Consider the following 24,676-nt stretch of genomic DNA (forward strand, 5'->3'; position numbering starts at 1 on the left):
CATGCTCTCAACTTCAACACCAAATGCAATTTATGGGTGATCTTATTTTTTAAAAAATAATAGCCTGCTTGACAAAAATCTAACTTGCCAAGGGATTTTTGTGAATGGTTATTGTTACCCATCGTGTCCAATTGGGGGATCTTACCATTCCAGGTGGTTTTCTACAAACGCTGACATGGGACTGATCTGTACAGTGTAAGTGTCATTTGCTGAATATTCAAACAGGCCATAGTAGGGGTTGAAAAGCTCCTGAGACAGAAGGAAGAAAAACTCTCGGGACGGGCCGCTGTAGTCCAGGCTGAAGAGAAAACACAGGAAATGCACCATTACTATCCATAGAGATTTCACAGCACAGGGAATTACTAATCAATCCTATGAAGGAAAGTATTTTAATATGCTTGGTGACAAGATTTTAACTCTTTTCAGAGTCTCAGAGAAAATGTTGGAATGAATCTCTGTCTAGCTCCAAATCCCCTGGATTCAAGAATCAAACCCAAGTTTAAATTTCTTCTTGTAAACTATTGCAAATTGTAAATGTAGAATCATGTGCTTCATTTTTTTAAAAAAACCTTGTAATTTGTTAATTTTATGGTTTCGTTATTTCAAAATCATGAAGTCTACAATCATTTGCCTTTACATGCTTTTATTCATATCCCACTTCCCCCCCCCCAGTTAAAACTCAAAGCAGCTTAGAACATTGTTCTCTCCTCCTCTATTTTCTCATAACAATCCTGTGAGGTAGATCAGACTGAGAGTAGGTGATGGGCCCAAGGTCACCCAGACAACTTCCATTATAGAACTGTGGATTTGAACCCAAGTCATCCAGGATCCAGGTCTATCCACTACACCACACCAGTTCTCTGTGTGTGCAGGGCTGCAGGGAGGTGACCCCGGGCAAAAAACAGTCTGGGTACCTCCCCCTAGGGTTGCCAGGTCCCTCTTTGCTACCAGCAGGAGGTTTTGGGGATGAAGCCTGAGGAGGGTGGGTTTTGGAGAGGGGAGGGACTTCAATGCCATAGAGTCTAATTGCCAAAGCAGCCGTTTTCTCCAGGGGAACTGATCTCTATTGGCTGGAGATCAGTTGTAATAGCAGGAGATCTCCAGCTATTACCTGGAGGTTAGCAACCTTACCTCCCCCCCAGGTGTTAGCAAATAACAGAGCATATTTAAGTACATGGGATTTCAACAAAGTCAATGTATTATATAGTAGTGATGTAATGAAGGCAAATAGGATAATTAGGCAAACAGTCTTCATATCTGACTCTCTAAACATGCCCTGAAGGTCAAAAGGTGAAAAGTCAGATGAGCACATCATAGTTTGTATCAGGTGACTATTTTCTGCACCATATCCAATTAGAAGTTACATCCAAATAGAACAGTTTAAGATAAAATGGTTCTAACTGTGGTGCCTGGCAAATCAGAATTGCCAGAATTCGCAGTACAGTCTTATGGTTACTTAGGGTTGCCAACCTCCAGGTACTAGCTGGAGATCTGCTATTATAACTGATCTCCAGCCAATAGAGATCAGTTCACCTGCAGAAAATGGCTGCTGTGGCAATTGGACTCTATGGCATTGAAGTCCCTCCTCAGGCTCCACCCCCAAAATCTCCAGGTATTTCCCAACCCGGAGCTGGCAACCCTATGGCTACTTACCCTTCTTCTCCAACAAACGTGACGTAGAGTTTGTTCCTTTGGAGCTCCTTCCGTGAGTAAGCCATCACCTGGTTAAAAGTGCCTTCCAACAGATGATCGCGCCGTATTATTAACCTGCACGGGGCACAGGAATGACAAGCATGTGTGGGAAAGGAACTCTGAGACAATGAGCAGATTTTAATTATTATTATTATTTCTTGGCAACTGACAACAGGTCATAATTATCCCAGCTTATCATTCTACAAAGGATGGACAGGAGAAAGTCAACTTCTTACTCAAAATAAGATTGTGTAAGCAGTGGTGGAAAATAGGCTTTGGCCCTTTATTAATTCTAAGGTGTGCAGTGTCAAATGTTGCAGGAGCACACCCTTCTCAAACAAGGAGTAAAATCCTGGCAGACACCGACTCAATTCCGACATTGCACCAAGCCACGGTTTGCACAGAAGTGAGGTTTGCATCTGAATAATATTTTCACTTTCCACACCTACATACGGCTTAGAGCTGATTTTCTGTTTTGCTTTTTCGTTTTAGCGTTTTGAAGTTCTGAGAAAACTTTGGACCAACTCCCCTTTTGTACTAAAACCATGCCTCACGTATTTATTTAAAACATTTATATCCTGCCTTTCCCCAAAGCCCAAGGTAGCTTACAAAATGTAAACATAGTTCTAAAACATGGTTAAACACATACATTAAAATTAGGGTTGCCAGGTCTCTCTTCGGGTTTGGGGGTGGGGTTTGGGGAGGGGAGGGACTTCAAGGCCAGAGAGTCCAATTGCCAAAGTGGCCATTTTCTCCAGGTGAACCGATCTCTATCGGCTGGAGATCAGTTGTAACAGCAGGAGATCTCCAGCTAGTACCTGGAGGTTGACAACCTTAATTAAAATACAAGTGCTTGCAGCAAATATATATATTCTTCACCTCATTATTTCCACCTCCCCTTCCCTGATGGATTTTTTTTTGGTTACTTTAAGCTGCTTGGGCACGGACTCTGTAAAGCACCCCGCACACTTTGACGACACTTCACAAATAAATAAGCTCATTCCCATCTCCATGGTACAGCGGCTGCAGGCAGAATGACGGCCATTAATTACTGTGGCTTATCAATTTAAGCATCATCATGCCAAACCATGGTTAACACAAACCACAGTTTGGCGTGATGTGTGAACTGAGCCAATAAGCCTCTAACAGCCCATCCCTGAGCTTTGCGGCGCCCAGGGACGGTGTGGCCTGGGAGCCACCAGGGCACCTCCAAAGAGGTTTGGAGGCTGCCGGGGGCAGGAAAATGGGCTTTTTTACATTTAAAAATAAAAACGGGGAGAAAGCCACATTGACTAAAACGGTGCTGCGCCAGCAAAAACCTGGCGTTCCCAGTCTGGGTTAGGAAGCTGCCTACCGACAGCTCTGCCCCCAGAACACCCTGGGAACACCCCCCGGGAGGATGGTGCAAGGACTTGTGCCATCGGGACGCCAGTGGAAGGCTGAGCTGGTGTCCCAGGGCTGCGCTGCCATGGCAGTCCAGGTATGCCAGCGTGTGCAGGCCAATGCTGGCGTCCGCAAGTGGCACGGGTGCCGATGCGGCCACTTGCGCACTTCCTGAGCTCTTTCGGCCTCAGAGCTCAGGAATGCGCTCTAAGCCCGTTTGTTAGACTTTTATTCCACTCCCCAGTTTGCTTTTTTTAAAAGCCTCTTGAAATGGCTAACCAACAATTAGAAACAGCATAGAAAATACGAAGAGCCTTTTAAAACTGTGTGCCGTTCCGTGCAAAGAAACCAGCACGGTAGATCCTTCTGTTTTTGTCTACGATTGAGCCAAAATGGTGCTCATTTAATTTCCTATTATGGGATAATAACATGGGGGCGGTTTGGATGAGAAAAGGGTGAAAACGTTCTGATGCAGAAGAACAGCAGGAAGTGTTATTCGTACTCTGATTGGGCCATGTAGCTGGCCATGTAGGCAGCAACAGCAACAACAGAAGGAAATCAACGTAAAACAATGAGATGGGGGAGGTTTTTTGCAGAATGCTTTTGAATTCCTTGAAATTCCTTTTTTTATGCATCTAAAGTTTGCCCATAAATGTTGCCTCGGTCCTGATTTTCTCCCTCCATCTTCAAGTGTGTAACTCTGTTCAGGATTTCACTGTCCGTCAGTTAGTTCGCTGTTTTCTCCCCAAGGTGAAGATGGTGAGTGCATGGGGTTGCCAACCTCCAGGTCCTAGCTGGAGATCTGTTGTTACAACTGATCTCCAGCCGATAGAGATCAGTTCAACTGGAGAAAATGGCTGCTTTGGCAATTGGATTCTATGGCACTGAAGTCCCTCCCTTCTCCGAGTCCCTCCTCAGGCTCCCCCCCAAAACATCCCACCAGTGACGAAGAGGGACCTGGCAACCCTACGAATGCAGCTGAGAAGCATGCAAGATTGCCAGACTCATATGGGGCTGAAAGCTCTTTCCACATTGTAATGCCTGAACAGGCACAGTGAAAACATGCCCTATAGAATGCCTCGAAGTTTAAATATTAATACAAATATTAATACAGGCTAGGAAAGGCTGAAAAGACTGCAAGAAAAGCCATTGAACATTGCATTTATTTTTCAAGCAAAACTGAAATGTGTAGGTTCCCCCCCCCCCTTTCAAGTTATTTGCTTGTAGCACGGCTGGAAAGATCCGCAATGCTTCAATTAACACAGCACTTTTTTGGACCAGGACATCAGTCTTTTTTGGAATATTCTCTGTGCACCTTCTTAGCAAGGTTTGATGGAGCGAGTGAGTAATCAGCAGCCAGAGCTTCTCCTGGCCCACGGCAGCATATTCTGCCAATGACGCTCGTATGGACTGAATTGCTTGGATTTCAGATCCATTTCCACAACAAAAGTGGTTTTGAGTAGAAGCCAAACTGAACTTTGAAGTCAGCCAGATGCCCAGAAAATGCTTTAGACGAATACGCTGGAGCACGATGTGCTTCTAGCTAACCCTTGGAAAAGGGTGTAGAGAGGCACGCCAGTTGCCCAAACAGAAATGTGAACTGCGCAACCCAGCAGCAGCAAATTACAGAGGTCAGATCTCAAAATATTCAGAAAGCATGCAAAGAAATAGTGAGGATTTTTATTTTAAAAAGCTAGACAGAAGCCCTGCTTTTCATTACAGGGGCGAGTATATGGCTAATTTAATTCCAAGAAGAAAGTGGCAGTTTGCAAAGGGGGAGCCATGTTAATCTGTCGAAGTAAAATAAAATAAAAGTCCAGTGGCGTCTTAAAGGTGAACAACATTTATTTCAGTATAGGTTTTTGTGAGTCACAGCTCACTTCTTCAAAAACTGAAAGAAATGTTAGTCTTTAAGGTGCCACAGGAATTTTAAAGGCCAAACTACACCGAAGAAGGAGTTGGTTTTTATATGCCGACTTTCTCTACCACTTAAGGAAGAATCAAATACAATAATCTTCCCTTCCCTGCCACAGATACCACAGATACCCTGTGAGGTAGGTGGGGCTGAGAGCTCTAAGAGAGCTGTGACTAGCCCAAGGGCACCCAGCTGGCTTCATTTTTAGGAGTGGGGAAACCAACCTGGTTCACCAGATTAGCGTCTGCCGCTCATGTAGAGGAGTGGGGAATCAAACCTGATTCAAGTCCACTTCTCCAAACCACCGCTCTTAACCACTATACCACATTGGCATGGTTGCACTGAAACTCGATGAGATTTCTCCTAGGGAAAAACCTTTGGGAAGATAAAGTTTTCAGCGCAGAAACAGTAGAACATGGTGAAGAGGAGGTGCTTAATGATTTCCCTGCCCAACACACATTTGCTGAACACCCCTCTCCCATTTAGTCACTCCTCAATTCTTACAAGATTTACCCAGTAAAACATGCCCTTGAAATTCTGATGTATGTGTGCGTGGGGTAGGGGTGGGGGTTTAGCAGGAAATACAACAAGAAAAAGATGGGTAGAGAAACAGTTCTGCACCGCCTCCTCAACCCCCCAACTGATTCACCATTGCACATCAACCCCTCCCAAGCATTTCCTCGAGAGAAGCGACTGATGAGTTTTAAATATACTTGGCTCTCTCTTCTTATGATTAATCTATTGTTTGGCCTTAAGTATCAATAAAAATTGATAGACACAGTATATATACATGACATGTGCTTTAACCTCTCAGGCCAGTTCCATAAAATAAAGCAGAGTCACGAAGAGCCCCATGACACAGAGCAGTAAGCTGCAGTACTGCAATCAAAAGCTCTGCTCATGACCTGAGTTCGATCCCGACGGAAGTCGGTTTCAGGTAGCCGGCTCAAGGTTGACTCAGCCTTCCATCCTTCCGAGGTCGGTAAAATGAGTACCCAGATTGCTGGGGGTAAAGGGAAGATGACTGGGGAAGGCACTGGCAAACCACCCCGTAAACAAAATCTGCCTAGTAAACGTCGGGATGTGATGTCACCCCATGGGTCAGTAATGAGCCGGTGCCTGCACAGGGGACTACCTTTGCCTTTTTTATGAAGCAAAGCACAAACCAAGCAGTTTGTTCACAATAACCAGCCCCAAGTCAAGCCCCAAACTAGTTCAACAGAACTGTCTTCACCAATCTCAAGCAAGATAGAAGAGATGCTGCGACATGAACTGTGCAGAGAAGGGAATTCCAGAATCTTGACACCACCGATGAGAAGCCCCTATCCTGTGCAGCCTCTCTCTGAACCTCTGAAGGGAGCATAATACAGAGCCGGGCTTTTCCAGCTGAACTGGTTGTAAAGGGAGGCTTATGTTGGAGAACATGGTCCCAGAGGTCCTAAACCAAAAGACAGCACTGTGAACTGGGCCTAGAAACGAAGCGGGATCTGATGAAGATGTACGAAAACAGATATAAGGTTATCAAACAATTAAGGCAAGCGCTCCAAGTTTCCAAGCATGTTTCAAAGGCAGTCCTACACAGAGAGCCTTATAATAGTCCAGCCTGGAACACTGTAATAGTCCAGCCGTCTAGACATTAGGAAGAATTTTCTAACAGTCAGAGCGGTTCCTCAGTGGAACAGGCTTCCTTGGGAGGTGGTAAGGGCTCCTTCTCTGGAGGTTTTTAAGCAGAAGCTAGATGGCCTTCTGTTAGCAATGCTGATTCTATGACCTCAGGCAGATCATGAGAGGGAAGGCATCCTGGCCATCTTCTGGGCATGGAGTAGGGGTCGCTGAGTGTGTGTGTGGGGGGTAGTTGTGAATTTTCTGCATTGTGCAGGGGGTTGGACTAGATGACCCTGGTGATCCCTTCCAACTCTATGATTCTATGATTGTAAGGCACCGAAGGCACCACTGTGTTACCTATGGTAATGTCAGACTTCTCCAGGAAAGACTGCAGGTGATACGTTAGCCTAAGCTGGTAAAAGACACCCTTGGTCACAGCTGACATTTGGGCATTCAGTACCACGGCTAGGTTTAGGAGAACTCTCCATGCTGCACATTTGGGTCTCCAGCCGGAGGACATCCCCACCCAACACAAGGTTGTATACAACTTTTAGGAATCTCTACAGCCCCAATCAAACATCGTATCCAAATTAAGTCTTAGCCCATTACCTTCATCCAGCCAATCACAGCAACATTTCGTTTGCATATTTATGTTTGGCCTTCCCTGTTGTTCTCCCGCCTGATTCTCCCTGTGGCCTTTACATGGTAAACCTCAACACACAGAGATCTATTGTTGCTTCATTTTTTATGTCTACAATGCTGTTACTTGCCTTGAACGTTCAGGATAAGTAATAATAAACAATAGATTGGGACGAACCATAAATACTCACTTAATTTTACCTGGACCCTGTCCATACCCTTTGGCTTCTAATTTTCGGTAAAAATTGCGAAGCTTGGCTTCAAAATCTCTCCTGTACGGAGAAGGGGCTCTCGCGCTGGCTCGCTGCAAGCCTGAGAGAGGAAAAGGGAAGATAATACTTGAAGAAGCTTTGCTCCTCACGCAGTGTTTTGACCCACCATTTGCTAAGAAAACGTATTTTTGGTTTTATGCGGGACCTTCTGCATAGTCATAAGAACATAAGATAAGCCATGCTGGATCAGACCAAGGCCCATCAAATCCAAGTCTGCTCACACAATGGCCAACAAGGTGCTCTAGTCATCTTTAGAAAACAGTGCACGCATTTCCCGCTTACAGGCCTGGTTCAGATGCTCTGTAGTTCAGCTGAGATGTATTTATTTGTTTGTTTATTTATCAACTTTTAGCCCGCCCTCAATCCCCAGTCAAGGTTGGGCTCAGGGCAAGTTACAACAATTACATAACAAGAGAAGGTAAAAACAATCAATCTCATAATTAAAATTTTAAAATATTAAAACAGCAGTAATTAAATCAACTCATCAATGGCATACATCAGCTAGCTAGTTGCTGTGAGATTCAGAGCAGCTCTATATAAATTAAATTAAGATAAAATGGGGGGGAGTAGGGAGGCCAGCAGTAGATGACAAACACTGAGAGGAGCATATGTGTTCTTGGAAGTGTGTAGGGGGTAGTAAAGCCATGAACACAGGAAGCTGCCTTATACTGAATCAGACCCTCGGTCCATCAAAGTCAGTATTGTCTACTCAGACCAGCAGCGGCTCTCCAGGGTCTCAGGCAGAGGTCTTTCACATCACCTACTTGCCTAGTCCCTTTAACTGGAGATGCAGGGGATTGAACCTGGGACCTTCTGCATGCCAAGCAGATGCTCTACCACTGAGCCACAGCCCCTCCTATGACATACAACTGTGCATCTCAGTAAGACTGTAGGTAGTGCACATTCCCGATAACCATGGTTGGATACCCCCAAATGTAATGTCTGAAAAAGGCTAATATAGTGGTGTCACATTATAGGTAAGTAACATTACTTCCCCCCACCGCAACTACATTTTCTTCTCTCTTTTTTTTTGTTATGTCTCAAGGACATTTGATTATAATCATAACATCCGTTTGCTGTGACAGGGTTTGTGTGTGTGAGAGAAAAGCATTTTCCTAATATGATCCTATTAAGAGCAGATCTTTGACCATTTGGGAGTCATTTTGCTTTGAAGCCAACACCCTGAAAGCAGCTGATTCCTTTCCTGCAAACAAATTCTGTGTTAATTCAGGGTAAGTGAACAGGAGCCGTGAAATCCTATTTTCCTCATCTTGTTCCGAGGAAACACTGTAAAAAACAACTCGCATTTTGGCAGAATGCCCTCTGCAGAAAGGTTAAATATCAAATATGCCTTGGTAGTGGGAAGGAAAAACAATACAGGTTCATGCGCAGCTAGAGAATACCAGCCCCCTGATAATAAGGACTTTTACTCATGACACAAAATACACTTAAAAATTCAGGTAAATGTGAAGAAGAAAATGAACGTGTACTCTTCGTTGTTAGGATTCCCTTTTCCAGTCAGAGGTCACCCTAGTGGGCAATCTGTATGCCTAACTTTGAAAATGTTAATGTTATGAATATTCAAAGAGCAGAGCACTACTGAGACCAGCTCCAGAGATCTGGGACATCTAATTCGTCAAGTATAGCAATCCTCCATAGCAGATAAAACCCCTGCCTAGTAATACAATCTGCCACTCTGTGTGTAGTTTGTAAGAATAATATCTGTATTGTTGCAGCAATTTCTGTTTCTTGGTCTTTAATACAGAAGAAGATAATGGGGACAGAATTTTACTTTGTATAGCTGTCCTTTTTTGACAGTAAGAATATAATTTTCACTGTATTCATTCAGCAACAGCTTACACTAAGGAAGTCACAGGAAATTGTTCTGCTTTGTATCTTGCATTGTAGGAACATTCAGTATGAATGTCTATTTGCACATTTCTATCACCGAAGAGAGAAAAAAATATAGCCAGTTGAGAGGGAAGACTATGGCCATTTCCATAGTCTTCCCTCTTAACTTTTGAACGGTTCAATGCTGTTAGGAAGTGGGTTCTCCCCCCCCCCCCCGCTTCTTCACAGCATTGTGGTGTATTTGTGCACCTCCCCGGCTTTCCTCGTCTTTCTTAAATCTGCTTAGCGGCAAAATTTTGGGAAAGACTGCAGTAGAGCCTGGATGGCTCCTGTGTGAGTGGGGACATTTGGATTTCCCCACCCACGTGGCAGCCATTGTCTCTGACACTGTCCCTGCAGCAGCCATTTCCTCCCCTCACTACCACGGGAAACCTGCCATGTAGGAGCCCCATAGCTGCTGCACTGTATCAGTAGCTGTACCAACAACGGGAAACTACTAGGGTTCCCAACTGCCCACTAATGGTGGACAATTGCCTGCCCATTCATTCTGCTTCCTGCCAAAACTCAGCTGGTCAGCAGGTGGAAGCAGGCCGGCAGAAGGGAAGGGGAGCAATTGGCGATCCCTGCGTGATCACATCACTTCCGGTTTATGGGGAAGCATCAGCATCGCATGGGGGACACTCTAGCACTCTCCCCAAAAACTATGGAAACCATAAGAATTTTTTGGCAAGTGCTCTAGCGTCAGTGCGATGCCGGCACTTTTGCAAAAGTTGGAAGAGATGTCATCACATAGGGGATTCGATTGCTGCCCTCGAACCCGCCTCCCTAAACCTTCCGCCGGTTGCCAGGATGGACCTGGCAAACCTAGAAAGCACAGAAGCCTGTCCCCTTGTGGAAACTACCTACAAGACCACATTTTTTCCTTTATTGAGGAACTTTTTACACTTTTTGTAACTTTTTGGACAGGAGAAAAAGAACCTTGACATGGAGCAGTTGGGTCCTTTACCTGGAGAATTCTGAGGGGATGAGCATGGCGAACAGCGAGGGGAGAAGCTGTAGCCAGGGTGGAAGGCTGCTTGGAGGGGGATGTAGGACATAACATCTTCTTCAAAAAGGCTGACAAGAGAGAGAGAAAGGGGGAAATATTTGGTTGAATTATTTTACAATAATGCAGTTCAGGGGAACTGTGAACTACAAGTTGCCTCATTAGGTCTCTGACAGGATATACAGATATGATTTTTAATCCATTAAACTGACACACACATATTTCTCTGAGTTAGGGTAGTGTTTGTTGAGTAGCAACAGGAAACTGTTTTTGAAAGAAACAGCTCAGAAACGGAACCAAAAAAAAGAGGGGGACCAGTTGCCACCAATATTATTACCTCAATAATATTACTAAATCTGCATCGCAGGATAACTTTTCAAGCCCATGGGTACCCTCTGTTCGAATGTAGTGGATCTTCTCCCTGGAGAGATGGATAGATATTGTTTATTTAGGGCCCTTAGCCAGATAAAACCAGAAACATGGATTAAAATATTCTTACAAACAAAGAATTACAGTCCGGGTCTTATAACACTTAAAAGAAATAACAGCCGAGACACTTCTGCCAATTGGGCTAAGAGACTGTACTAGGGCGACGAATTTTTGTTGCCGCTGTGCAAAATTTTGCAACCTGTAAAGTGATTGAAGGATTATCCCTTTGTAGGAGCAACTCAATGTTTTCTCCTGCCCTGTCAGGTCCCATTCTCAATAAGAGGGGCTCAATAAACTTAGAACGGGGTAATGTGTAAAAATTAAAGTTCAGGAGGGCGTGCTCAATAGTTTCTAAGTCCCCTAATTTACAGGGGCAGAATCTCTCCTCCCTCTAGCATAGCAGAGGGTAAGGCTGCACACCTGGCCAGGGTAAAGGCCCTCTCCCTGGAGAGTAAACAGCACATAAAATCCCACACAGATAAATGTTGGGAGCACTGTTGTTATTGATGGTGGAAGAAACAGTGGTTCAAGAAGGTTGCTTAAAGACAGGTTGGTAAAGGAAGTGGAATGAGATAAGCAAATTTCTGCACACAGTGGTTCTTCTTTCTCTGCAACATTGCCCGATGGCTGCTTTTCCATACGTTGGTTTTTTAAAAAACACTGTATTGAATATTTGTTTCTGTTCTAGATTTTAACACACTTCTCACAACATAACCACGCTGCCTTTGCAGACCCAAGTCTACAAAAAGAAAATGACCTGTATGACGACAACAGATCCATCAGCCTGATCTTACGATCACTTTTTTAGTGGAAGGGAGTTGCAGGTAAAAAAGCAGCAGCCAGCAGGGTAAATCTCCTCCTGCCCCTGCTCCCCTGAGCACACTGCCCCCTCCCAGCTATAGTATGGAATAGAAAAGTGGCCAACATTAGTTTCTACTGTAGTGTAAAGCAGTGGTGCTCCACCTTTTTCCAACCGTGGCCCCCTTCCGACCTTGTTTCCTTCCTGTGGCCCCCCTGTCCTACCGGTAGAAAGGTAGCTATTTAAATGTTTTGTTTGTAAATAGCCAAGGAACAAAGAAGCATAAACAGCCACACAAATTGCACACATGAAGTTCTTATTGGGAAACTGAAATTTACAAAAAAATACCCCACAAAGAGAGAATACAACATGCTAATAAACAACAATGTTCACGTACAAAGGAGAACAAAGCTTCTACCATTGTTTTCTGTTTTCTTCACTTCTCTGTTTTCTTTATTCTTTTCTGTTTCTTTTCTCGGTCACTTCTCTGATTTCTTCACTTCTCACTTCCCTCTGTGGCCCCCTGGTCTCGTGCCATGGCCTCCCATTTATGCAATTTTCACCTGTGGCCCCCTTGGAATATCCTGGGGGCTCCTGGGGGGGGGGCATATGGCCCCAGGTTGAGAACCACTAGTGTAAATTGTAGTGTTGGCTGGTTGCAAATTTCTACCTACAATGTACAAATTTGTACCTACAATGATTTTTTTTTAAGTGGCTAAAGTTAGGCATGGTGTGGTTTAGTGATTAAGAGCGGCGGACTCTAATCTAGAGAACCGGGTTTGATTCCCCCCTCCTCCACATGAGCGGCGGAGGCTAATCTGGTGGACTGGATTTGTTTCTCCGCACCGACACACGAAGCCAGCTGGGTGACCTTGGGCTAGTCACAGTTCTCTCAGCCCCACCCACCTCACAGGGTGTCTGTTGTGGGGAGGGAAAGGGAAGGTGATTGTAAGCTGGTTAGAGTCTTCCTTAAGTGATAGAAAAAGTCGGCATATAAAAACCAACTCTTCTTCTTGTGCTAAAATTAGAGTTTGCTGGCCACTAGCGGTCCAAAATGAGAATTTTAAAAAACAACCTAAAGTAGAATAATGTTTAGGTTTGTCCTTGGCTTTAAAAAAAAAAAGATTAAAATATTTCCTGTCCTGTAAAGAAGAACTCCCATAATGGAATTTCTTTTTTTATAATTTAATGATGGTAATAAAACTTCTTAGCCACAGAAATGTGCATTTTAATATGACAGCTATTTCAACCCATTGCATGGTTTTTTGTTTGCCAACTGGCTTCCCTGCTGAAGTAAACTGTGATCCTCTATAACTCAGCATTCTGTTTTCTGGTCCTCAGAGCAAATTAAGATCAGTCAAGAAAGCGGGTAAAATATCTTGTGGATAGGAAAAATGAGAGGACCACAAAGTCTCACTGGGACCATCTGGATGTTCTTTGCTACCATAATCTGTCAGGAAGGAGAATATATTGATGGCCTGGACCACCCAAGAAAAGCTGATAATTAATGTGCTTCAGTGTCCTGACCTCCACCTGCTGGCTGAGAATCTAGCACAGACTAGTATGCCATTTGTGACTTGCTAGGTCCAACACAGAACAGTGTTATTCCATTCTTTATGCTTGAGGACCAACTGGTCATAAGCAAGGTCTAACACAGACCACCAGCCATGTACGGCAGCCTGGGCTGCATTTGGCTTGGTGGGTCACAAGCTGTGGCTTGGGAATAGTAGACAAATCATATTTGTTTGCCAAGCTCAAGGAATCCTGGGTCTATTAATGATTGGGGTTTCTTGTGCTGTTATAAGCATCTTTCCCACCTTGAAGAACAGCTGTTTTTTATATGCCAACTTTCTCTACCTTTTTAAGGAGAATCAAACCGGCTTACAATCTCCTTCCCTTCCTCTCCCCACAACAGACACCTTGTGAGGTAGGTGGGGCTGAGAGAGTTCGGAGAGGACTGTGACTAGCCCAAGGTCACCCAGCAGGCTTCATGTGTAGGAGAGGGGAAACCAACCCCGTTCACCAGATTGGAGTCTGCTGCTCATGTGGAGGAGCGGGGAATCAAACCCGGTTCTCTAATCTAGAGGACACTGAAGCACATTAACTACCAGCTTTTCTTGGGTGGCCCAGGCCATCAATATATTCTCCTTCCTGACAGATTGTGGTAGCAAAGAATATCCAGATGTTCCCAGTAAGACTTTGTGGTCCCCTCATTTTTCCTCTCCACAAGATATTTTGCCGGCTTTCTTGACTGATCTTATTTTGCTCTGAGGACCAAACAAAAGAATGTTGAGCTATAGAGGATCAGTTTACTTCAGCCGGGATGGCAGTCATCGAACAAAAAACCATAGAATGGGGTGAAATAGCTGTCGTATTAAAATGCACATTTCTGAGAGTCTGCCGTTCATGTGGAGGAGCGGGGAATCAAACCTGGTTCTCCAGATTAGAAGAGTCCATCGCTCTTAACCACTACACCTTGCTCATAAACACATAACGTTTTGCCACTGTATGAAGAGACTGAAATGTTTGGATTAGTAATCAACATTGCTCTCTGTATAGTGGCTTTCCCTTTACACTTAAGGAAGGTTTCTTCACCATGCTTATTTTTTAACTAATAAAAAAATAACACTGGCTTATAGCCTATGGAACATTCAATGGAACATGGATTTTCCTTGCACGCCTCTCCCCCCACCCATCCTGCTATCCCTTTTGACCCCTGGAAAGTTTATTTCTGGGGTCTCAGGAACTACGTGAATGAACAGCCATGTGAATGGGGGGGAGGGCTGAAGCATGGGGTAGGGGGTAAAACTGCCCCTCCTCTCGGCAACTGTCCATCCACTTGGAACCTGTATCACCAGGAATAAACATTTCAAGAACTGAAAGGGACAGAGGGGAAAAGAACGTGGGGAAAATCAGTGTTCCATGATCATTGTGGGGTGCATGCTACTACATCTATGGATATCTGTATGTTTCCCGTTGCGAGGCAAGCAGCATCTCAGGAGGAGCACTTGAGACCAGGATACAACACCAGATGAGTCCCTCCTTCACCCAGCACCAGGGGCACCTCTTTAGATCCTGGCCACCCACGGCTTCTTTCAGCATTTAAAAAATAACTAGGAGTTTCTGATTCTGGATCTCCCATATTACATACAATTTTACTGCTGGCTACAGATTAGAGTACCTGAGTGCATGGTTTCTTGCCAAGCTTGGCTGACGCTCCTGCAGCATTTCAAAGATGTTGGGCTGGCGTAGGAATGCAACGATCTTGTCATTGTATGCTAGAACAGAGGGGGGGGGGAGAAGAAACCCACAATGTAACCATAAAAGTCTCAGTTTAGTTTAACAAGAAATAGCACTTCCTTAGATTCTGAAGAATAAGTTGCTAACCAGGAATCATCCAACATGATACAGCAAATAGCATCTAGTGCTTCCAAGGTAATACATTTTAGCAGAACAATCCATTCATGACACATGCATAGTTCCTTCCCTGCATTCATGACACATGCACAGTATGGCCTTCACAACAGCAGGGGCGTCGAACTCAATTGTTATAAGGGCCAGATATAACATGTCACTTAGTCGGGCCAGGCCATGGCTCACCAGCCCAGATCAAGTGTGTGTGTGTGTGGGGGGGGGACTGCCTCACAGGCTGAAGAAGAGCTCTCAAGGGGCCAGATCCGGCCCGCTGCGGGCTTGCCAGCCGAGGCAGCCCCCCACCCATCTGGGCTGGCCAGGCATGGCCCAGCCCGACCAAGTGACATTTATGACATTTCCGGCCCTCGTAACAATTGAGTTCAACAGCCCTGTCCTATGGCATTACTGGACTTAGGCTAAGCGATTAGTCAATGAAAACAGATCCACAGAGCAGAGTAATTCTGGTCCTTGGCAAATCATTGGAACTACGCCATCAATTCCAGCGGTAGGCTGGTAAATGCCCCTAATAGAGAGAAGTTGAATGATTGTAATACATCCTCTCATTCCAGCCCCTAATCTAAAGCTGTGCTTCTCTCTGGCTAAGCATGGGCACCCATTTGTAAGGACCAGAGAATTAGAGAGCCCTTTTTATTTTGTAATGAGAAATTTCTGTAACAGGTTTATCACATCAGCTCGTACAAAGGCAATAATACTCACCTAGAGGTAACGTCTCATGATGATGCTGACTTCGAATGGCTGTTACCAGGCTGTTGCCTGGTCGGGTCAACAGAGAAACCCCTCTATTGCGAGAAACTTCTGATGCCTAGAATGAAAAAGAGGCATTGATGCTAGTCATTTTAAAACAACAGTGATGTCAAATTTTGAAATATGTTTTAATGACAAGTCATGCTTCTTGGCCAAGGTTGTATAGTCAAGAGTAGAAAAAAGTGTTCGATGGTTATTGATCTCATTTTTGACACAGGATTTGAAAACTCTGACAATTATGCTTATGTTATTAGGTGAAAGATAATCTTAGAGCTTCTTATTTAGCCAATATACCAAATCCAAAGCTTAGAGCAGCCTTTACGTCCCTACGGTTTCAAACAATGCCAACGGCTGTATTGACCAGGCGTTATTGCCAGTTTCCAAAAGATCAACGTTTTTGCATCTGTGGAATGTCTGCTCCGGAGGACTTACACCACTACTTATTTGAATGTCCTCTATATGTGGAAACCAGGGCTAAATTTCTTGCTGGGTTGGTTTCTGGCCTAAATACTTGTCCTAGTGGTGAGAAATTAGTATTTTTGTTAAAAGACACTGATGGGTTTGTTTCTTATATGACTTCTCTGTATGCTCTGGCGGCAAAGAAAATAAGGTCCAATATGGTTTCTAAGAGAGCTGAACCTTCAAGTTGATTTTAATGGTTGCTAGGTCTCATTGGCCAATTGGGACACCACCACAATTTTTAGTTATTGTCTCTCTGAATGCATCGATTTTAGCAGTTTTATTATGTATATTTTAGCATAGTTTTATATATATTTATTACCAATCCAGAATATTATTAACCTCCTACTTCCTTTACTATGTATCTTGACATGTTTGTAATGGCCTATGGCTAAATGCAAATAAAACTATTCATGAAAGATAAACTTGGTCAGGATCCTAGTCTGTGTTGCCATTATTCACACTATTGCTTACACATGAATCCCAGCTGCCCCAATCCAGCGAGGGGTAATACACGTATATTCTTCACCAAAAGTGGAAATATGTTTGCAATGGGGTGCTGGACACACAATTCCAATTTCCAGGCCGGTTATGCTGGGACACAGCTTGTTTCAAAAGAAGCATTCCTCTTGATCAACTGTTTGCTGGGGTGGGGGGCTGTCAAACACTTGATCTGCAAGATTACTGCCTTTCTGGCTTTGAATGTAACATGCAAAGATAGATTAGGACCTCTGTTTCTATGTGCAGAATTTTAGTTTTAGGGCATTTATGAAGGGCTGTTTCCCTGCGGTCACCCCCGCCGACTGCTTCGGGGCTTCCTTTTGATTATGCATGCCTTTCCCGAACGTCAGAGGCTGCCTTGCTCTCCCTTTTTGCCCATGTTTTCCAGATGCTGTTTTAGCCAGAATCTGGAAAACGCGGTCAAAACGCTCGGAAATGCACGGGGAGTGCGAGGCAACCTCTGACAGTCGGGAAAGGCATGCATAATCAAAAGGTAGCCCCGAAGCAGTCGGCGAGGGTAACCGCGGGGAAACAGTCCTGCATAAATGGCTTTAGTGACCCGTATTTTTTTTTTAAAAAATTATCAGTTACTGCAAGATGTAATGAGGGGAAAAGCACCCAATCTAGGAGTCAGGGCAAAATCCAACTTTTTACTCGTGTGCCAATTCAACCTGAATACCACAGCCAAGTGCCAGCTCTTTTAACTGGCTATAAATTTAAAAACAAAACAACTGTTAAGCGTGACCTACAAGTCACCTCTGAAAAGGAGAACGTATTAAGCGGCATAGAGGGACTATCCAATGTACCGACACCTGTGTTAAACAGGACAAGCTTTGAGTCTGACAAAAGGCATTAATTAAACAGCAAGCAAAAACACAAACCGGCTGTGCGCTTTCTGCTGTTCAAACAAAACAGAAGTGCCTGCTTTTGCTAACAAGTATTTCAAAATGTTGTAGGTACAATTATATCAGCCCCAGAGGAGATATTCCCTGGGGTCTGTATCTTACCACTCAGCTCAGTCTGAAGCCTTCCTCCAGGCTAGAGAGCCAATGCTGGGAGAGCCACTTAAATTGGAAGGAGGATTCTTTTGGCTGGAGAAAGGCTTCACACTTGGCTGAGCAGAGTGGTAAGATCCTGGCCACTGTGTTTGGCCATTTTTATGTTCAGTGTGAAAATGAACAGACTGGTGCAAAAAACCTTTAGGGAAAGATTGCAGAAGAGAGCCCTTCTTGCAGAAGAGACTGCCACCAGTCTTTGGGTTGGATGTCCTGTGTCTTCCATGACAGCATGGTGTAGTAGCTAAGAGTGCTGGACTCTAATCTGGAGAACCAGGTTTGATTCCCTGCTCCTCCATATGAGCGGCAGACTCTAATCTGGTGAACTGGGTTGGTTTCCCCACTCCTCCACATGAAGCCAGCTGGGTGACCTTGAATTTTCTTCGAGCTCTCTCAGCCTCACCTACCTCACAAGGTGTCTGTTGTGGGGAGAGGAAGGAAAGGCAATTGTAAGCCAGTCTGATTCTCCTTAGAAAAGGTAGAGAAAGTTGGCATATAAAAACCAACTCTCCTTCTTCTTCCTGCCTCCTAAACTAGCTTGTTCCTCCTTTCTCAGAGCAGCTGCATGCCGCTCCCTGTGTACTGCAGCAGGAGGCTGCCTGCTAATAGGAGAAGCATGAGTTGTTCTCCGGCCTGCAGCTTTCAGGTGTTCCACCCAAGGTCCAAACACACGGAGAAGCCTTTGCCCCTGCAGTCTGTAAACGCTGGTCGGACCCCCACTCTAAAATTGGCTTCTCCTCTACATTCCACAGGTTGGGAATCTGGACAACAACTCTGTAGATTACACAGTGGTAGCGCAGATCCCGCAGGCGGCCATAAATGATCTAAAACCTGTCACCATCTGCTGTTGACAACCTGCCGATAAACCGCCCACGAACAAACAGATATGAATCTGCTGTAATCCCTTTACAAGATAAAAAAGCTACAAGGAAAAAAAAATCTATTTAAAAGGTATTTAAAGCTGAGCCGAAGGCTAGCATCTGCTGCCGCCTCTACCCCTTGTATCTTCATTTATATTTTTAGGTCACACAGGCAATTCAGACATGGGCAAACCCCACTGTTCTTTACCGTTACTGTACTTCTTTTCCCCTTATGCCCTTGCCAAGCTAGATGAGGCAGCGAAGGAGCCATGAGGGGTTCCTCCTGGGATTTTTTTTCTAAAGAGGCTGCAGTGAACACAAATTTTGCCAGCCTGACACCATTTTGCTGTTCTATCCCCCCCACCCCGAAAACACTATTTGCTACATATGGGAAAACATGCAGGTACGATTTTGGACACCCTGATAGGGTTGCCAGGTCCTTCTTTGCCATCGGCGGGAGGTTTTTGGGGTGGAGCCTGAGGAGGGTGGGGTTTGGGGAGGGGAGGGACTTCAATGCCATAGAGTCCAATTGCCAAAGCGGCCATTTTGTTCCAGGTGAACTGATCTCTATTGGCTGGAGGAGGAGTTCCAAGATGGCAGACAGATCAGCAGCTTTGCTTTGAGGTTCTCCCATGACTTTGCTTTTAATTCTTACTAACTCTCTTTGTAAAGCTGTCTCTTAGACATAAAGGAAATAACTGTGTTGTGAATGTGTATTTATTTGTTTAGTAAACTTACACCCTATAAGTGCTTCACCTGAAAAGGTTCCCAAGATGCATACTCAAAACAATACGTGCATTGATATACCATGTTTCCAGAAGCTGTAATCCATCGTGTGGAGAAGAAGAAAAATTACCTCGCCAGCACTGTAACTACGGAGTCGCTGAAGATGCTGCCTGTGGGTCAAATGATTGGGGAGGCGGCCATTTTGAAGTGGGATTCTGGGATCGATGAAAGTGGTAGCACGGCTGTTGTGGTCAACAAAGAAGGACTGTAATGGAAAATACAATCAAACATTTTTTACCCATAGAAGCATCATACAGGTTGGGCAAGCAAGCATGATCCTGCTTCCCTAGCTGTACATACATTCAATCATATATAGCATAGTGTTCCATTATTACTCTTGAGTTTCTCCCAAGGCTTTACCAGGCACATGTATTTCGGAAGAACTGCCAGATCAGGGTCCCCAGTGTGGTGCCTGTGGGTGCCATGACACCTTTTCTGGTGCCCGCTAAGTGTTTTTAAGAAGTGGGTGGGGCCAAGTAGGTCTTTTGCCCAGCAAGGCTTCTGATTGACCCCTGGAGATTTGATTGGCTGTGCAGATTTTTTAAAATGTTGCTTTGGTAGCAGCTGCCACCACAGCCAAGCAATCTGCACTGTGTTACTGAAGTAAGGCTGTGGCAATCATTTTGTGGTTGGCTCTGCCTCCTTCGGCAGCCATTTTGTTGCGGTACCCATCGTGCCATGTCAAAATTCCAAATGTGCCCATAGGATCCAAAAGGTTGGGGACCCCTGCACTAGATTCTGTTCCTCCCCCTGCCACAATTGCATTTCAGTTCTTTGGTATCTGTCTTAGGCCAGGGGATGGTAACTCCTGGTACACATACCAAACAACAGCATGCCAGACTGTTCTGCTGGCTCACCTTAGCAACCAAGGTGAGCGCCTGAGACTGTGGCAGTTCTGCTAGGGCCAACAGCATGGGAGAAAGCAGCAGATTTGGCTTAATAATCATTGCCTCCCTGACTTATATAGTGATCTTGTACCACGTAAATGTTTGAGAGTGGAGCTGGCTGCCTAGACTTTAGAGCAGGATTCCACGGTCTGATTGTTGTGAGGCCCCAAGTATCCCAAAAGTGGTAGGGTTGCCAGCTCTGGGTTGGGAAATACCTGGAGATTTTTGGGGCGGAGCCTGAGGAGGGTGGGGTTTGGGGAGGGGAGGGACTTCAATGTCATAGAGTCCAATTGCCAAAGCGGCCATTTTCTCCAGGTGAACTGATCTCTATCGGCTGGAGATCTGCCGTAATAGCGGGAGATCTCCAGCTAGTACCTGGAGGTTGGCAACCCTACAAAGGTGGGTATTCCAGAAATGGTATGCAGGTAACTTACTCTCTAGATTACCACATGGCAGGTGTAATACCTTCCTCCAGCTGTTGGAAGTGAGGAGCTAAAGCACAGAAGAGAGCCCATCTTGTCAGAAGAAAGGACTGCATGCTTGCTTTTTTCTGCTCTGCATTGCAGAGAGCCAGAGGATGGTATTGCAGCTATCAACTCAGCATGGACCAGGTGACAGGAGCAGCCAATAAGGTTCCTTGTGGTCTTATAAAGCTGCTGACTCTGGTCTGACTCCTCAATGAGAGCAATGTATATCTCAGGCACTGACCAAATGGCTTGTTGACTGGGGTCTTTTACGCATGGGAGTTTTACCTTTACTACAGAATAACCAGCAAAAATCCAGAAGCGTCTAAGTCCCCGCCTCTTGAAAACACTGCTTTGTAATTGGCTGTAGTGCTTACTGTGAGAAAAAACACCAACCTCCCCCAGCTCCCCTCTCCCATGCTTTGGCTTATGCATGGAAATAGAGACGATTAGACACGGGCTGATCTCAGGGGAGATCGAAGAACTGCGTTAACAACAGGTTCGGGAAGACGCAGACGTTGCGTGGGCTGGGCATGTGGTCATCTCTAAGGGATTGAAAACACATGCATAACCCCAATGAAAAACTGAGTCTGACCGGCAGAGAAAGTAAGTCAAAGTGCCCATGCATAAAAGATCTAGCTATCCCTGTCTGGTTGCTTGTACATTTACCTGCCTTCAGACTACTAGTGCTGATAATCCTGCTATTGCATCCAGAAAAGGATAATGTTTTGATGTCTATGAACTAAAACATATATCTTATGGAAGAAGCATGCACCTGAATATAAGTGAAAATTAAAGGTTAACAGATTTTAATGTTCCAAAAGGCTTTCTTGGTTATTCTCATCATATCAACCCGGTCAACTTGTGAAGATTGTGACACAATTTTTCATTTAGTTCTTCTTGTACCTTGCCTTGCTGGTCAGTCTTGATTTCCCAGCCTCGAGGAAGTTCCAGCCGTGTGTCTGCAAACATGTTGATGAAATTTACCAAGTCCCTGTTGTGCTGATACCGCTCAAAATTGCGAGCATCCCTGCGGATTTTCAGAATCATATGTTTCAGGCAGGTGCTGTTGGTGAAGACTCGATAGGCACTCTGGATCGGAAAAAAAGCGGGGGTGGGGAGACTGAAGTTGACATTATCGAAAACGCAAGTCAAATCTAGAATCTTTTGCAGACAAGTGTGCCTCATCCACGTGAAAAAGCATCTGTCTGAAAGAATGAAAAAGGGATTGAGCATAATTTCATCCCTTTGATATGAACAGTGTAAGTCATGCAACTAATCTTTACTTTAAGAGGTTCAAAGTGAATTTTTGGGTACTATGTTTGATACTAACAATAAAAAAGAATGATATCTGACAGCTTAGCCACTGATCATCTTCGCACTGCACCCCCTTTATGGGACTCACACACTGTCCCATAAATTGGTTATTAGACCTGGATAACACCCTCACAAGGCAGTAGAAAAGAGCAAGTGTCCAGTAGCACCTTAAAGACTAACAAAATTTCTGGCAGGGTATAAGCATATAAGCATTTCTGGCAGGGTATGTTTATACCCTGCCAGAAATTTTGTTTGTCTTTAAGGTGCTGCTGGACTCTTGCTCTTTTCTGCTGCTACAGACAAACACAGCTGCCCACCATGATCTACCCTCACAAGGGAGACACTCATGATACTTTTGGCAAACACCTTTTATTCTGAATATCTGCTGGATGTTGACTGCTTTTATTTGGAATATTTGATGGGTATCCCTTTTCTAGAATGCAATTAAGCTTCATATCTCATCAGGGTGACACTCGTTTAATGAGTTTGTTTCTCTTGGGTCAAAGGGAACAAGTCACAATCTGTCTCCTGCAATGTGTTCAAGTTCCTATGTTTGTTCATATCTTTTGGGCTTTCTTGAGTATCCTCTTCTGTAGAGAACATTTATAGTTGTGTCAACCAATCTGAGGTGCATATCTCTGTGTGTCATTGGCCAGCTAGAAATTTGGATGCTGAAGTTTGAAAGTTAATGTATTTCTTTTATTTGCAAAATTCTTAATATATAGCATTTGATCCCAACTACATTTACAGTAATGGAAGGCACTTCCATCTCCCCACCCCTTGCTGCTGCAGTCCACTGATCTCCCTGAAATGCGGGTCCTTGGGTACACTGGCATCTCAAGAGTGGAATGAAGGGTGAATTGAAGGCCTGAAGTGGGAAAGAAGGAATCAGTGGAAATCAGAAACTGATGCTTGGAGCCAATCCATAACCATTATTTTGCACCAGTTCTGCACTATGTCAAAATGAAAGGACCGCCTGTGTCACTTTGTTCCATGGGCAAGTACATACTTTGTATTGTGTGTTTACCCTGCCTTTTTGATCCACTGTGAAACTGTGAGGATGTCCAGTATCTGACTTACAGAGAATGGGGCACATTTTCATCGTAGGCCAACTCGAGAAAAAACACATCCCACTGCAATGTCAACAGTCCAGCGCTGTTCACAAACAGCAGCTCTCTGGACTGTAAGGCTACAGTTACTAGGTACATAAGAAAGGCCATGCTGGATCAGACCCAGGCCCATCAAGCCCAGCAGTCTGTTCACACAGTGGCCAACCAGGTACCTCTAGGAAGTCCACGAACAAGACAACTGCAGCAGCACCATCCTGCCTGTGTTCCACAGCACCTAACAGAATAGGCATGCTCATCTGATACTAGAGAGAATAGGTATGCATCATGACTAGTATCCATTTTTACTAGTAGCCATGAATACCCTTCTCCTCCATGAACATGTCCACTCCCCTCTTAAAGCCTACCAAGTTGGCAGCCATCACCACATCCTGGGGCAGGGTGGTATGTTTATCCAGGGAGGTATGTTCATGCAGTTATTTCAAGATTAAAATATCGACAGGAGTTACACTGTGAATGCTTCCCTTTCCACTGCACAAGCCGGAAATATGGCAGACGAAAGGCTTTGCTTGCCACAATAAAAGGGCCAGTTCAGGCATTACCAGAGTATGCAACATGGCCTCTACATGGATCCCCGTGCCACTATGGCAGGAAGGAGTCATGTGGTTGTAGCAGGTAACATGCTTTCTTCCCATGGAAGCCTGTGATCAGGGAATGGGAAGGAACCACATCATTCATCTGATTCATGGGGTTGTTACCGGAGCGGAGCCATCCACGCCAAAGTGGCTTTCACCCTGACTCAAAATTTCACATGATACGATCACGCATTCTGGAAATGTGCAAGAAAGGTCCTGTGCATGTAGTCATTTGCTATTTGGGGACTGCAGAAACTCAGGCTTTTAGCTCTGCAAGTTAACGGTATGAATTCGGCTGCTCCAGTACCAGTTAAATGAACCATTTTAGTAGCCCTCTGTAACCTTAAAAAGAAACCAAGAATTTCACAGATTTTTTTAAAGCCTTCAAGGAAATAAGAGACTTGTTTTCCATTTCAGCACCAGCTGCTGGTTAATATTTTCCAACTCAAATTTCATGGCCATAATTAATGCTTCTAAATTTTAATTGGACTTTGCGGTTAAGATATTATAACCACATTAAGCCTGAATTTATGTGGTTTATTATTTTAACAAAAGTGGAATTTGTATGACTGCCTTAACAGATGTTTCAGCAGGTCATTCTGGCCTCTATGGCGGAATCCAGATTTAGCTTCGTAAAAGAAAAGGTGTTCCCGTTAATGAGATACTCTCTTTGATATAAGATCCGCTGACACGAGTTAAAAAACTACCCAGGGCTCAAAAGGTATATTCAGATGAAGCACGGATGTCTTCTGAATGGCATTTGATTCCCCTGAATAAACAGAACTGGACCTTAAGGAAACAGGGTATGTCTCTATGAGGCATTCCAATGTGCTGCC

The 24,676-nt window shown here is 44.5% G+C and overlaps 1 protein-coding gene across 2 annotated transcripts in view; it reads right to left on the reverse strand.

The window, feature by feature from the left end:
* The window catches only part of HECW1 (HECT, C2 and WW domain containing E3 ubiquitin protein ligase 1), a 202,145-nt gene that overhangs the window by 36,348 nt on the left and 141,121 nt on the right, over positions 1-24,676 (reverse strand). For both annotated transcript variants that reach the window (XM_056857626.1, XM_056857625.1), the window contains exons 14-22: positions 21,728-21,913; positions 19,541-19,675; positions 15,762-15,867; positions 14,812-14,908; positions 10,740-10,823; positions 10,364-10,473; positions 7,426-7,546; positions 1,654-1,767; positions 146-298 (exon numbers count right to left, since the gene is read on the reverse strand). In XM_056857626.1, the coding sequence (XP_056713604.1) occupies positions 146-298; positions 1,654-1,767; positions 7,426-7,546; positions 10,364-10,473; positions 10,740-10,823; positions 14,812-14,908; positions 15,762-15,867; positions 19,541-19,675; positions 21,728-21,913 (1,106 nt within the window). The remainder of the gene's footprint in view (positions 1-145; positions 299-1,653; positions 1,768-7,425; positions 7,547-10,363; positions 10,474-10,739; positions 10,824-14,811; positions 14,909-15,761; positions 15,868-19,540; positions 19,676-21,727; positions 21,914-24,676) is intronic.

The sequence above is a fragment of the Euleptes europaea genome, chromosome 11 (assembly GCF_029931775.1).
Source record: "Euleptes europaea isolate rEulEur1 chromosome 11, rEulEur1.hap1, whole genome shotgun sequence".
Lineage (NCBI taxonomy): Eukaryota > Metazoa > Chordata > Lepidosauria > Squamata > Sphaerodactylidae > Euleptes > Euleptes europaea.